The sequence below is a fragment of the Drosophila guanche genome, unplaced genomic scaffold (assembly GCF_900245975.1).
Source record: "Drosophila guanche unplaced genomic scaffold, DGUA_6, whole genome shotgun sequence".
Lineage (NCBI taxonomy): Eukaryota > Metazoa > Arthropoda > Insecta > Diptera > Drosophilidae > Drosophila > Drosophila guanche.
The window spans coordinates 7,427,905-7,442,948 of NW_022995745.1; the positions used below are offsets into that span (position 1 = coordinate 7,427,905).

Genomic DNA, 15,044 nt, shown 5'->3' on the forward strand with positions numbered 1-15,044 from the left:
CGCGCCTGTGGCATAGGCCACGCTTTTGCATCAGTTCAGCAGCCAAAAGCATGCCATGGCTTTTGGCCGAAAGCAAGTTGGATTGAAGCTCTAAGATGTCCATGCCTCAAAGCAACTTTAACACAAATCCCCAACGATTTTCCCCACAAATAGATAGACCCAAACCCACAAATTTGTGGCAAAAACAAAGTTGCGTTATTTTGGCACCACGCCCGCCCCATTTTTGCCACTTGCCACACAGCCAAAGTGTGTATGAAACTTCCCAGCAATTATGGTCGAGCATTTCCGTGTGCCCGCGCCTCCTCCGCCTCCTCCGCCGCTGGCCATGGGCGTGGCTTCCGTGTTGGACCGTTAGTTTCGCTGTCTCAAGTGTGCCAAGGTTACGGCTGCTGTTGACCACACCACCGTTTGGCCAACAGCTGCCACGTTTTATTTCGTATGTAGGTGCCTGTCGTCGATGTGGCCAGGCCAGGCCAGACAATTATCAACTGTCTGCTAATGGCGCCTGGCACATGGGATGACCGATTGCAATTGCAAATTTCGCGCACAGCACACGTATTGGCAATAAAGTTCACAAAATAATAACAGAAACGCAAACAGACTCACACACAAATTGCGGTGCCATAAACCACCCAAAGCGCTTGGACTTGTCTCTTATATAAGACCCTTCAGAGAGAGAGAGAGAGAGAGAAATATCAAACAGATAGGAGAGACGCAGACATGGAGCGGCGCAGGCAAACACAAAGCTTGGGCAAATATTTGATTTCATTTGAACGAAACGCAGAGCCAGCGGAGAGGGGCGTGCAAATGGAAAGTGTTATGGCAAACCGAAGAGATCTCACACGATCATGAGCGATGATGATGACACTCCACGAATGGATATGGGATATGGGATATGGGACACTCATATCTGTGTCTGTGGCCACGAATTTGGGTCATTAAACCACTAAGAGAGTTCAGTTCAAGAGAGAGATGAGATGAGTGCAACCAAATGGGCGGATGGCTAATAAAATAAATAAAACACTAAAAAATAAAATGGATTACGGAAGCGAGTCGTATGAATAAAATCAAAATAAAAGCAAATAATGAGTTGCAATCAATCATTAGATTGAGTATTTGTTTGCAGCTGATTTGTCTAACGATTGATGGAGCATTTCTTGAGCTCAATCCTTCAGTGTCCCATGGTTGAGGAAGTCGCAAAACCCAAAGCCAAGTCCCAAGAAATTCAATTGAGGGATTGAATAATATCTTCTCTGTTTAATTTCGGTCCATTATGCCTCAGTGGCTGCCGCCCAATTGCAGTTGCAACAGCACTACGAAAACCGAACACCCAAAATCATTCAAGGCATATAATTTCCATTGCAAACTGGACCGTGGGGCTCGAGCACGAGACGCGGGAGCATTGTCAAAAGAAAAGAAACAACAACAAAAATGTTGAGGCCTGCTGCTTATGTCATAGATGGCAAGGTGTTAGGTGCCGCGCCTCACGTACTCCATGGAAAAAGCCACAGAAAAGGCAGCGATGGTAGCTAACTTCCAGCTAACGAGCTGGAATGAACTGCCAGTTGGCTGCCCTCTTAATTCGATCTATTATGGCGGTACTTGCGCCTGTGCACTGCTTCCTTACTGTCTCTCAAGCTGATTCCACCCTGCCCTGATGCACTTGCTTCCCCAATATTTGAAATGTTTGTGTCTTTATTGTGTAGCTTTTGGCCAAGTGGAAGTTCGGATGCACTATGGAAGAGTGGAAGCACAAGCCATCGTGAGGCAGCGTAGAGCTGCTCTCTTTCCTGTTTGATCTGCACTAATTGCACTTTAGCACCCAACACACTGTACGAGCAGCACCAAATCGGAGAGAGAGAGAGAGACCAAACGAAACGAAACGAAACGATTTGAGAAAGAGACAGCCGATTGGCATTGCGATTGCGAGGGAGATAGAGCTGATGATTGAGGTAGAGCCGCTATGAAATACATATTTCAACAGCTTACCTAAATCATGTGGCTTTTGTGCTGTTTTCTTTAGCTTTTTTGGCTCATGATTACATAAATTATACTCGTTGACAAAGCACAGGCCGGCGGCCAGGCAACAGTCAAAAGTTGCCCGAGGAAAAATCCAAATGAGCGGGAGAGAGCGAGCAAAAAAAAAAAGACTTTTCTCAGGCATGTTTATGGGTTAATAAATTCATTTGGCCATTTTCTGGCTTGTCTTTCGGCCAACCCATTCTGGGTATTTCTAGGCGAGCGGGGCGGACGGACACCCACCGGTACTGAAGCTGAAAGCGTTTTTGATGTTATGATAAAACTTTCTTCAAGTTCTTCGATTAACTTCATTTGTTCTTTCAGGATTTATTCTTAAAGACTGTTTATGCTCTCTCTCCCCCACACTCAGCCGCTTTCCCACTCACGAACTAGTTTGACCTTCTCTTTGCTCGCTCACTTGGAGACATCTTCGTGTGATGCTTCGAACTGCATGGGAGCCACCGTTCCCGTTCCCGTTCCGTTATCAGAGCATCGAACATGTTCGACTGCAGACCCCCGATGTGCCAATAATATGCAACAGCTGGTTCGATCTCGCTTCTCTAGTTGTTTTACCCTTTAAACATTGATCATGGATTAGCAGGGTCTGCTGTGTTCTTGTAAGGGTATGAATAAAATAAAAGAATTTCGCATACATAAATCACTCAATGAATGCATTTTTTGCAGATTCTATGTAGTCATTTGATTGATTGAAATCGGGCCTAGAAGGGGAGCAACTGGCGCTACAATTTCCATTCTCATGTATGCACTGCAGAGTACTAGGTATGCCCATGGTCGAGCCACCACTCGAGCAGGCCATACTTAACTCTCTTGTTGTTGGATTTTGCTGCGCTGACTCTTGTTGTTGTTAGTTTTGTTGCCGCTTGCTGGTTTTGCGGTTAGCTGCTGGCTGGCTGCTGGCTGCTTGCTGCTTTTCGTGTTGTTGCTTCATCGACGACTTCGTTTTTGGCCGAATTTCGCGGCGACAAGCGAAACGCTCCATTCAGTTGAGTACGTGCAACGCAGCCGCGCAGACGCAGTCAGCGGTTGAATACATTTTTTTTCGCTTTTTTTTCCTCCTCCTCCTCCACTACTTGCTGCATCCTTTTGCACACGCAAGGATTTCGCCGGATAACGCCGCTTGTGAGCCGAAAAGAGTGTACGAAAGCCAAGTGCCAAACTGCGTGGCCCGAGAATTGCAAGTAAGCAAAAGCAACAACAACAACAAAAGTGACAAGTGATCAAAAACGAGGGTTGAGTGTTGCGGTAGAGAAAACGAACGGGTGGGAGTGGGAGAAGATAACTTTTCTGGGACAGACAGTGCGACACCTGTTGCCGGTGCAAGTTCCATTTTGTTGTTGGTGCAATCGTTGTTGAAAAAGATTCACTCGAGTGCAGCCTGTGTCATGTCGTGTTTGTGGTGCAACCACAACCACAGTGAATTAAATTCAACAACAAAAACAATTGCAACGTATTGTGAGATGCATTCAACAGACATTCACTTACATTCATATGTTGAAACCCTAAGAAATTACAAAACAAGGGAGAACGCTGCACAGTTCAGTGTATCGAAAAGGGGTAACTCCCTCGGCGCTTTGCTCTGCTGCATTTGATTGTGTAAAAGCGTTTTCCTAGAACGCTTTGTAGTTGTTTTTCACATGCTATTAGTAATGGTTTATACGAACAATTCCCTAGCAAAATGTAGGGATTTTTCCTTTCTGCTCGAAATTGGAGCAACGGGTATGACAAAGCATCAACAATGTTTGCAGACAAAGAAAGATGTTCATGGCAACAATAACTAGGCTACATGTTGCAGCAGCACCAACAACAACAATAGTCTCTAACGGTTGCTGTGCATTGCCAATGTTTCGTGAGGGGGGGACGGGGCGCAGACGTGAACCCTCTGCAACTCGAAGACAATACAAAGATTTGTCGTCGTTGCTGCTGAACATCAGCAACAGCAGCAGCAACAGCAACAAGAGGCTGAGCAGCAGCAACAGCAACATCAAACCATGCAGCGGCAACAATTGTTGTTCATGTTCATGTACAACCATAAAAATTAGCATTTACAACAGCGCAGTGAAAAGGTGAACGAGGAAGGGAAGAAGAAAGAGATGTTGTGGGAGAGTTTGGGGCCACGCCCCGGCCACATAACAGCCAAACAGCAGCAGTCACCTCTGTGCTCAAGATTTGGGCATACAAATTCAATCAAAATGGCAGTAAAATTATACTCAATCAACGTTGATTGAGCGCTAAAGCGAAATTGGGCAATTTCAATCGAGTCGATGGCAATCAGATGAGTCTTCAGTTGGATTGATGGTCAAGATCTATCGATTTTTGGGCTCCAAATATCGTTAGAATAATGAAAATTATAAAGCTAGGACCTTTAGCAGTACATTTCACTTTTGCTTCTGCTTTCCTGCTGCCTGCCAAAACCTCTCTCAATATATTTTTTGACTTGTTTATTCGATTTGTTGTTCGATAATCGCCAGTGCATAGCTTTATTAACACTTGGCACGCAGTGGCAGTGGCAACGGGCAACGGGCAACAGACAGCAAACGGTTGCTGCCACAATTTCCATGGGTGTTGTTGCAGTTAAATGAAATTTTCCGCTAACTAATTAAACATTTTACACTGCACCGCCGAATTAATTGCAGCATTTGTGAGCACTGTTAGTCAGGCAAAGGCTGCGGCCTTTAGCTGCTATCGCGTCGAGTCATTGACACAATGACATCTCCCCTATCCGAAGAACAGCAACAGCAACAGCAAATTGCTTCAACACCACAGCACACCAAGGTGACTGACACCAGCTGACGCCACTACATCATCATGAACTCTGAGTGTCAGTGTCTCTCCATCTGTCATGCGTTTGTTTACACCAAATTAACGCACAAAATGGCAAAAGAAAATCACTTTAATTGTCTCAATCATCGCTGTCAAAGTGGTTTGCATTTTGGTTTGTGTTTTGTGTGGGTGCTAACCGAGTTCAGTGTCTTGATCATGGCCTTCACTGCCGGACAGGAAGTCTAATTGGCCACATAAAAAAATAATAATATGTATACAAAAAAAAAAGACACTTTATTGCTGCAACCAAACAACATTTGTGTCGAAGCTGCAGATACACTTTCCAGTTCAGCAACATAAGTCCAGACATTTGCTTCATGCAAAACGATTTTAATACTCTTTTCAGTGTACATTTTGTTTACTTTTTATTTACTTCATCTTCGAGTGACTGTTGCACCCCTTGGCAGTGTAAGACAAAACTATTTAACTGCCATTATAATGACGCATGTCAATGCTGCTGCTGCTCGTACATAGGTTGTGGCAGGCGAGGGGCAGCCATCAGGGAAGAGTTAACTCCGGGCCGGTCCGGGCCAACAGGTTTGCCTGGTCCCGGAGCCTCACACATCGCAGCAGCCCTCCTCCCTCCTACCTCTCTCCTTGTCTTAGCCAAAACTCGTTTACTGTCGCTGCTGACCCAATTTCGTGCCGCGTTTATTTTTTGTTTTTCGACATTTTTACAACAATTTGTTTCAGTTCTGTGGTTGTTGCTGGCGCGCTTATTTTTGCACAAAAAACACAAGAAAAGTAAACCCTAAAAACCACAAGCAATGAGAAATTGTAAAGAGAAATGGGAACCCAAAGCAGTTCCAAGACTCTGTGGATGTATCTGTATCTCTGCAGCTTGCATCTGCGGTTGGATCGAAGTAGCGCCAGGAAAGGTTTGAGTGGAAGCGGTTGGCCCAGTCTCTCGGTCTCTGCTGGTGGCGGCGGCCTTTCACTTGGACAGCGCCACCAGCAGTGGCACGTCGGGTTTTCGCTGGCTAATTGAAGTGATAAGAAATCGACATTGAAACCGATTATGTCAGAGGCACGGCAAAGGTTTGCCGAAATTTGAGGCTGCCCAGAGGCAGAACAAAGTAAAATTAGAGAAAAATAAATTTCGAATGAATCATAAGCTCCATTGGGGGTCAACTTTGCCACTTAGTGTTCCAAAGGTTTCCCCCTGCCGGTATTCCTGGTTTAACTTTTTGTAAGTGTTTCCGTTTATCGCCGAGTGGACAGCATCAATCACTCGGTTGATCATTCGAGTGCACTTCCACCTTTCTGCTACTCTCTAGCAACACTTGACCGTGTCAGCTTTTTGTCTCTGTCAACATGTTGCTGTCCCGTAATTAATCTTCTTCAGACTTTTATCTGCCCTCATGTTATGCTCCCCCATTTCCTGCTCTCCCTGAGACGACTTCATTTTGCTCTCTTCCCCATTCCCCATTTTCGAAAAGCTTTTTCCATGGAATAGACGCTTCGATTGTGAGTTTTCTTACAATCAATTTTGGAACATTAGAAAAATGTTTATGGAATTTACCAACGATGTCACACACTCATTACGTTCATGTACACTTGGCATATGTATTTCTCACCCACTCGCGAATGTGTTTTGCCACATTCCAGCGCAGCCCGAACCTATCCCAAGCTAACGAGATCTCGTACCCCCTCCGTATGTGTAAACTGGATAGACAAGCGCTAAGTGCCGTTAGATATTTCAACACCCGCTCGATAACAACAACGGCGGTAACCAGCAGCGGCCACAGAGGAGTACAGCAGCAGCAGCAGCAGCCATGTGTCAACAGCTCCCTCTGCCCGAAACCAAAACAAAGCCCAAAAATAGCAACGGGGCTTGAGCCGGCTGATCGAAGAGAGAGGCAGAGAGCAGAAAGCAAAAAAAGCAAACACAACAAAAATGTTCGTATTTCTTTTACCCAATCGAGCCACGCCAATTACGACGAATACCCCCAAAATCCAGCAAACGATTTGGTTTGGGTTTTTGCGTTACATCATTACAACAACAACAACAAAATATTGTAATATTGTAATATAAAATATACGACAAAAACGAGACAACGGCCGACGCATTTGTAAGACAAACAAATGGCAGATATGAGCAGCAGCTATCGAGCAACATTGTTGATGCATCATCCCCAGGCACATGCATACGTGACTTACATACATTAAAATGTAACGGAAAACCCTTTGATTTGTGGCTCGCTCAAGGTCGTCCAGTCCAAAGCAGACACACACAAGAGGGGGGGGGGGGGAGTGCAGGTGGCACAACGCTTTGGTCTGTCTGTCTGCTGATGCAATTGTCTGCCTGCCTGGCTGTGGCAACACTGCATTTGGTAATGCAATTAACCAATTTTTGGTTCATATTTAAGCAATCGAAATGAATCGTAATTGAAATGCCTGACGAGCCATAATCGTTGGCTTAAGAACTAGACCATAAGGTCTAAAAACTTCTGCTTCTGTAATTTGCTCAATCCTAGCTTACAAATTGGTTTGGTAATTTCAGAGTTTTATGGAACCCTGGCCGAACATGCATCTAAAATGTTTTCTCTGTTTCTTTTTCCAGCTGGCCAACGACGAGCACTAGCACTGGAGAAGCAGAAAAATACTCAAAGGAACAAAGACCAAACGAGGAGACAGCTTAGCGGAAAGACAATAAAGAAGGGACCAGAGACCAGAGCTGCGCCATGCACAAAAGAAAGAAACGCTAGAAACGCAGAGCGAAGCGAGCGACAGAGAAAATACAAAGCGAAAGAACAGACAGACACAGAGAGAGAGAGAGAGAGGGAGAGAGAGAATCTCCGTTGCAGACATTTCCATTCCGTTAGTCGTAGTTCGAGTCCGAAATCAAAATGGTACTCAATTTACTGTTTATAACGACTGTGATCAAGTCGACGTTTGGCGTGGTGACCACGGGCCTGTGGCTGATACCCTTGATGCTGGCTGCCATCACGTACTATCGCTACGATGCAGTGGATCCCGAGTCGCGGCCGTTGGACCAGCTCAATCTGTATCCGGAGTACGACTTCATTGTGGTGGGCAGTGGCTCGGCGGGTGCGGTGGTGGCCAATCGGCTGAGCGAGGTGCGCAAGTGGAAGGTGCTGCTGATCGAGGCTGGGCCGGATGAGAATGAGATCTCGGACGTGCCCTCGCTGGCCGCCTATCTGCAGCTGAGCAAACTGGACTGGGCCTACAAGACGGAGCCCTCGAACAAGGCGTGTCTCGGCATGCAGAACAATCGCTGCAATTGGCCCCGCGGCAGGGTCCTGGGCGGCAGCTCCGTCCTCAACTATATGCTGTATGTGCGGGGCAATCGCAACGACTACGACCACTGGGCAGCGCTCGGGAACACTGGCTGGGACTACGATCAAGTGCTGCGCTACTTCAAGAAGTCCGAGGACAATCGCAATCCCTACTTGGCCAACAATGCCTACCATGGCCGTGGAGGGCTGCTCACGGTGCAGGAGTCGCCCTGGCACTCGCCCCTGGTGGCGGCCTTCGTGGAGGCTGGCACTCAGCTGGGCTATCAGAATCGCGACATCAATGGCGCTCAGCAGTCGGGCTTCATGATCGCCCAGGGCACCATTCGACGCGGTTCGCGCTGCTCCACGGCCAAGGCCTTCCTGCGGCCCATACGGCAGCGCAAGAACTTTCATCTCTCGATGAACTCCCACGTGACGCGCGTGATCATCGAGCCGGGCACCATGCGCGCCCAGGCCGTTGAGTTTGTCAAGCACGGCAAGGTCTATCGCATTGCGGCACGCCGTGAGGTGATCCTTGCGGCGGGTGCAATTAACACGCCGCAGCTGATGATGCTGTCGGGTTTGGGGCCACGGAAACATCTCGAGCAGCATGGCATACGCGTGCTGCAGGACTTGCCGGTGGGCGAGAATATGCAGGATCACGTGGGCATGGGCGGACTCACGTTTCTGGTGGACAAGCCGGTGGCCATTATCCAGGATCGCTTCAATCCCACCGCCGTCACGTTCCAGTATGTGCTGCGCGAACGCGGACCCATGACGACGCTCGGCGGTGTCGAGGGCCTGGCCTTTGTCCACACACCGTACTCCAATCGCAGCGTCGACTGGCCCGACATTCAGTTCCACATGGCGCCGGCCTCGATCAACTCGGACAATGGGGCGCGCGTGAAGAAGGTGCTGGGCCTGAAGGAGTCCGTCTATCAGGAGGTCTACCATCCCATTGCCAACAAGGACAGCTGGACGATAATGCCGCTGCTGCTGCGGCCCCGATCGCGCGGTTCGGTGAAGCTGCGCACGGCGAATCCCTTCCACTATCCCCTGATCAATGCGAACTACTTTGACGATCCGCTGGATGCCAAGACCCTCGTTGAGGGCGCCAAGATTGCGCTGCGCGTGGCCGAGGCGCAGGTCTTCAAGCAGTTCGGATCGCGACTGTGGCGCAAGCCGCTGCCCAACTGCAAGCAGCACAAGTTCCTCTCGGACGCGTATCTGGAGTGTCATGTGCGTACCATATCCATGACCATCTATCATCCCTGTGGCACGGCCAAAATGGGACCCGCCTGGGACCCCGAGGCCGTGGTCGATCCCCGCCTGCGCGTCTACGGCGTGCGCGGCCTGAGGGTCATCGATGCCAGCATCATGCCCACCATCAGCAGCGGCAACACGAATGCACCTGTCATCATGATTGCCGAGAAGGGTGCCGATCTCATCAAGGAGGATTGGCTCACCAATCCAGAGTACAAAGTGAAGCGACAGGCCTCCGTTGGGCGCACAAAAAGTCGAACAGTGGGCGCTGGCGACACCGAAGCTGCAGCCAGCAGCATACAAGCCGTCAACATAAACAGTTTGCTTAACAACAGCAGCAGCAGCAGCAGCAGCAGCAACATTGGCAGCAGCATCCTCGAAAGCAGCAGCAACATTCTTGACAGCAGCAGCAACATTCTTGACAGCAGCAGCAACAATCTTGACAGCAGCAGCAGCAACATAATTGCCAGTAGCAGCAACATTGTCAACAGCAACAGCAGCAGCAGCAGCAACATCACCTATTCAGAGAGTTAGGTCAAACACAGAGTCAGCTCCAGATCAGTGCTCAGGGGTCCATTAGCTTTACACACACACACACATGGAGAGAGAGATCTCGCTCTTACTTTCTCTCCAAACGAGCATCAATGTTGCCATTCATCAAAGTATTCTCTCCTTGGAGCTCAGCCACACAGCAACAAACAGTCTCCAAAGAAAGTTTACAAGAATTGTTCTATACACACAAAAGTGCATACAAACTTTCATTGTGGATCAATTGAAAGTTGCATCCAATCGAGAGCTTCCTTCGAATCACATTTCCAGCTGCTCTGCACGGATTCCTTTTGACAATTTGTAGACCCATTCCCAGGCATTCTCAACTCTCCATTCTCCAGTCTACACTCTACCCGACGACACCTTTTCCATTGCAAGAAGTTAGAAGAAAGAAGCATGATGAAATCGAGTCATAGTTTATAATGTCCCTAAATCTGTATTCCTAGCTCTAGTTAACCTTTTTTTTATTGTCTTGTAATATTATTATTTTGATTATTATTTGTCGTTAAGTTATGTTTACATTAAGTTAATATTCTTTGACTATTTATAGAAAATTCCCATACACCCGCATGCGCATTATTTAAACGAAGAACACATTCTATTTAATAAATTAAATATGCATAAACGTAAACATTATGGCAGCGAATTAATTAGCTAATGAATTGGGAATACTCAGGCCAGATAGTCATGGGAGGTATTATCACATGGTAGACAGCCCAAAAGCAGGCAACGGAAATGAGGTAACCACAACATTGAAAGGGAATTAGTGATGGCAAGAAATTTCTGGGAGGCAATGGACTGAAGGTAACAGTCCTGGGACCTCCCTCTGCACGTTTCTTTGTCCGGAATATTGGTCATTTGAGTCACGCTCACATCTCTAAGAATATTGAGGCAAAAATGAAATGATAGCCTAACATTGGGGAGCGGCCATTCAGCTGGAAAAACGTCACAACACGCAACACTCGTATTAGAGGACAAAGGCAAAAAATGGTATTAATTTATGGCTATTTCTAAGCAACAAGACAATCATTTTCACAGCTCGAATGGGCAACAAACTGTGAGCTGGTTGTCACAACGCAACGCCATACAAGAAAACGAAACTGGAAACTGAAAACTGAAACAGACACAGACATCGAACAACTTAACAACAACCCAATCAAGGGGTTATAAATCATCTTTCTGACAGACCCCGAGCAACGGAACAAGGGACCATCAGACCATCAGAGCACAACCTTGGTCAACAGTTTTCATGCTAACACGCGAACATATCGGAAGCCGGAACTCTGCGCGGCTCTAATCAACGCAAATTATATTGAATGCCTTTTTTTCCCGGGCAGTTTCCGATGCCAAACGATCAGTCCCTGTCCGACTTTGGAGGCACTTGGCCAATGTTCTAATTGAGGCTCCAAGAAACCAGATGGAGACCAACAAAATCTACATTTTTGTGGCTAATTAATGTAAATGTCCAAGTTGCTTCAACGCAATTCACACATTTCAATGGTCTGAACGGAGTGGAGGGAGCGGAGCGGTTCAGGCAAGTTCAAGGCCTGAATGCCGCAGAGACTGCACTGAGATCGGCTGCTGCTCCATTATCCAAAATACGCCACGATCAGCGGACATGATGGGCAGTCCAATACTTTGGCTTCAGCTGATAGTTTGTAGTCTGCCGAATGGAACACACAGCATCTGCCATTCGGGGCAGCTTCTCGCTTGTGGCTTTCGACCTGTTTTTAATTGATTCTCGTCTGCACATGGCGTACAAGTGTACCCCGACACGACACGCCCCCAAGCGAGCATCGAAGCATCCATTGAACCATCTCGAGGTCTACGTGACCAGACACCAGATACAGATACTCGTGCTGCACTGCAGAGCATTTGCCCTAGACTTTGGGTCCACATTTCGTGGCCAAAAGCGCAATAAAAAGAAGCAAGCCATGTGCGAAAAACTCCAAAGATCGAAACAAATGACGAAAAAGGCTGAAAGAAAAGGAAACTGTGTCAATGACCAACGGAAGTGACGGAAGTTTTGCATGGCTGGCAAAAGACTTCCGTGTGTGATGGCGCTACCGTTCCAGTTAGAGGTCAATAAACTTGTTGTCCGTTAGACACTCGTTGCCAAGTCCCGGGTCCACGCAAGCAGTTGACCCAGACCCAATGAACTTGATCTTTGGATCTTGCATACGCTTCGGTATTCACTTCTGTATTTGCATACCTCAGACACGCCGTGCCACTCACCTGCAAGGGAGAGCAAAAGACAAACAAAAAATGTATTAATTAATTGGTTTTGGGCTGGGTTGGGCTACACATTTCATGGAATTCTTAAACATATTTCAACAGATTACAGTGTAAATATTCATGGGGGGAAACATTCTTGTAACTAGCGGAAGTTCAATCGCTTCAAATGTAACCGGTCGGAGACCCTGGACCGTGATTGACCCATTTACCCACTGAACCTGAACAGCATGTTACACACATATGGGAAGTGGTTACACGAGAGACTCATTCAAGTTCCAATTACAATTCCACTCTAAGCTTCAAGCACACAACACAAAAACTTCTATCACGAGACCTTGACAATCTTGATTTTTTGGTAAAGAGACAGACAGACGGGTAACCATTTTAGGATTCACTCGCATGACGGGAGATTTTCCATTAAGAATCTGGTGCTTAAGCTGCTTTGCTTTGTGGTTCTGATTGAATCACATTCATTTACATAATATTCAAGCTGTGTGGATTCTTGATGGCATGGAGCTGGAGATAAGCTAAAAGTGTTTACTAATATTGATAGCTAGCTGATATTGATAGAAAGAACTTCCGAGTTCACTTCCGAATCAAATATGCTTCAAATGTATCAACAACTATAATTTCTTTGCTGTTTAATGCAAGAATGAATCATTGAAATAACTATTTACCTAAGCTAACCAGCAGTTCCCAGAAGTACGAGGGAACACTGAACGATTCACTCAAAATCCGTTCCAAAGGAAAATAAACAATTACAATTATGGTGTCCGTTCAATTCAATGCAATTATTTCCCCCAAATATTTGACTATTATGCGATTGATTGGAATGTTTTATGGTAGGAAATGAATCAATTATTGAGGCACAGCAAATCGATTTGGATGATTGACATGACAAAGCAGAACCCAAACAGTAACCAAAGAAGTTGAATAACATTTCGATATGACACCACAACAATGCGTATAATTTCGATACGCATATACAAAGACACAGATACAGATACAAATACAAATACAGATACAGATACAGATACAATAGCAAGCCAATGGATACATAGACAAATGTTTAAGCAGATAACATTATTGTTTGTTCGCTCAGCACGTTAAAGCACATTAAAGTGTGCAATTATTTGATTTGAAGCCTCAACAAACGGCGGAAGTTCCGCACCGAGCCGCACAAAGAGATCGAAGCGAGAGATCGTTGGATAGTTGGATGGTAGGGAGATCACGGTCAAGACTGCGCCAACGATTAGCACAAAGAAGCGCTGGAGGATGGCACTTCAAATGACAAAAGAATGAGTGATCTTTACTGCAGATCCTCAATGAGTTATTGGAGTGTATTGATGTTACAATTGAGCTAAATATAGATGCGAAAGGAGTGCTTTTGGATTAATCTTGAAGAGCGGTCATTGTGGTGCTGCTCTCTCCAACGAGTGTGGAGCTGGCTTGGGGTCCTGAGATGTCGTTCACGTCGTTAATGCTGCAAAGATCCAATATGGTGTGGCCTCTGTAGTCGGCTCCGGGTGTGTCCCAGCAGTGTTTGTACCAGGCCGAAGATGCCTTCTGGTGTGTCAGCCCAAAGCCGGCGAAAATGCGCATAGTCCAGTCCCTGAGGCTACGCATCAAAGCATTGCAGAAGCTCTCACGCTTGGGTATGGGAGCCATTAGGAAGATTGAATCCAAGGGCATGACACGATCATCGCCAGACCAGTAGCTCACGTCGTCGGAGCGAGTGCTGAATAGATTTATCTGTTTGCTGTCCAGATCCGAAAGCTCGCCGGGATTCCAGCCGCAGTCTTCATCCAGACGATTGCTGCTATCGTCCGAGTTCTCGACCTTCTGCACATGGTACTCGATGTTCTGCTTGGGTAGCGTCTTCGTGTTACCCGATTCGATTGTATTCACAGGCTTCGATTGCAGCCGCAAACCTTCTTCCTCCTGCTGTGCCTGCCGCGAGGTGCTGGGCTCATCGTCAGGATTCACTGGAGCCACATCGCTAGACTGAGGACCAGCATTGGCCGCCTTGATAGCTCCGCGCAGCTGCCGCTTCGTATTCGGTTCGGACATGAAGCTGCAGGTTTACGGGGTTTGGATTTTACTCCATTTTAATCGCGTTTTATTCACATTTTACTCACACAAATTATTTTGCTATTGCTTGTGCTTTAAATAATTTTGATCTATTTTTTTGTTTGCTGTTCAGTTAGCTGCCGCTCCGATTTACTCGACAGCTCGGTAAATCTGACAAAGATTCGGTTCTAAAAATATAAATATGAACGTTTCTATGCTGGCCGGCTATGTGTTTGCTTTTTGATCATTTTGATCACATTTCAGGGACAGTTCTGAGGGTACACACTGCTTCGAACCCTCGAGTTGGATATTTCTTGTCGTTTGCTTTGGGTGTCTCCTGTCTGCGGCCATGAAGAGTATTATTCCAAATATTTGCATTAACATTTGGCCGGGTAAAAACCCAGACCCAAAATGTAACTAGACTGGAACAACAGGTTTTGATCGTCTATTTTTTCGGGGAAGAGCAGAATGTGTCTTCAAATCGAAGCCACATGCGATTCAAATGCAAATTTGTGGGCAGAACGCCTCGTCACGATGATTGAAACTATTGGCAATTAATCGAGGCGTTGTATGTCTAGTTTTTTTCGATTTAAGTCGATTGTGTATGCCAGTCATTCTGCTGGACCATTAAACGAACGGCCAGGCAACTGCAATCAGCATCTGTTTGCTGCACAAATGTTCCCCTAAACGAATGGACTCTCAAGGCGCAGCTGTAGAATCGTTCATCTTTCATTTATTAAACAAAATTCGATTGAATCTTCAGCTCGTGTTGAATGCCACGGACACAGATGGGCCAAACAAAAAGCAAACATGTGTCGCACACAAAGT

General features: G+C 46.5%; 3 protein-coding genes across 6 annotated transcripts in view; 1 reads left to right on the forward strand and 2 right to left on the reverse strand.

The window, feature by feature from the left end:
* LOC117581042 (flotillin-2) overlaps positions 1-15,044 on the reverse strand; it is an 84,516-nt gene that overhangs the window by 51,591 nt on the left and 17,881 nt on the right. The gene's annotated exons all lie outside the window — the stretch shown is intronic.
* LOC117581029 (glucose dehydrogenase [FAD, quinone]) lies at positions 2,985-10,538 on the forward strand. Its single transcript, XM_034267859.1, has 2 exons — positions 2,985-3,218; positions 7,424-10,538. The coding sequence occupies exon 2, from the start codon at positions 7,710-7,712 to the stop codon at positions 9,894-9,896; it is 2,187 nt and encodes a 728-aa protein (XP_034123750.1). The 5' UTR covers positions 2,985-3,218; positions 7,424-7,709; the 3' UTR covers positions 9,897-10,538.
* Positions 13,429-14,392, reverse strand: LOC117581046. Its single transcript, XM_034267881.1, has 2 exons — positions 14,285-14,392; positions 13,429-14,220 (listed from the first exon to the last, which is right to left on the reverse strand). Exon 2 carries the CDS (start codon positions 14,214-14,216, stop codon positions 13,539-13,541), a length of 678 nt encoding a protein of 225 aa, XP_034123772.1. The 5' UTR covers positions 14,217-14,220; positions 14,285-14,392; the 3' UTR covers positions 13,429-13,538.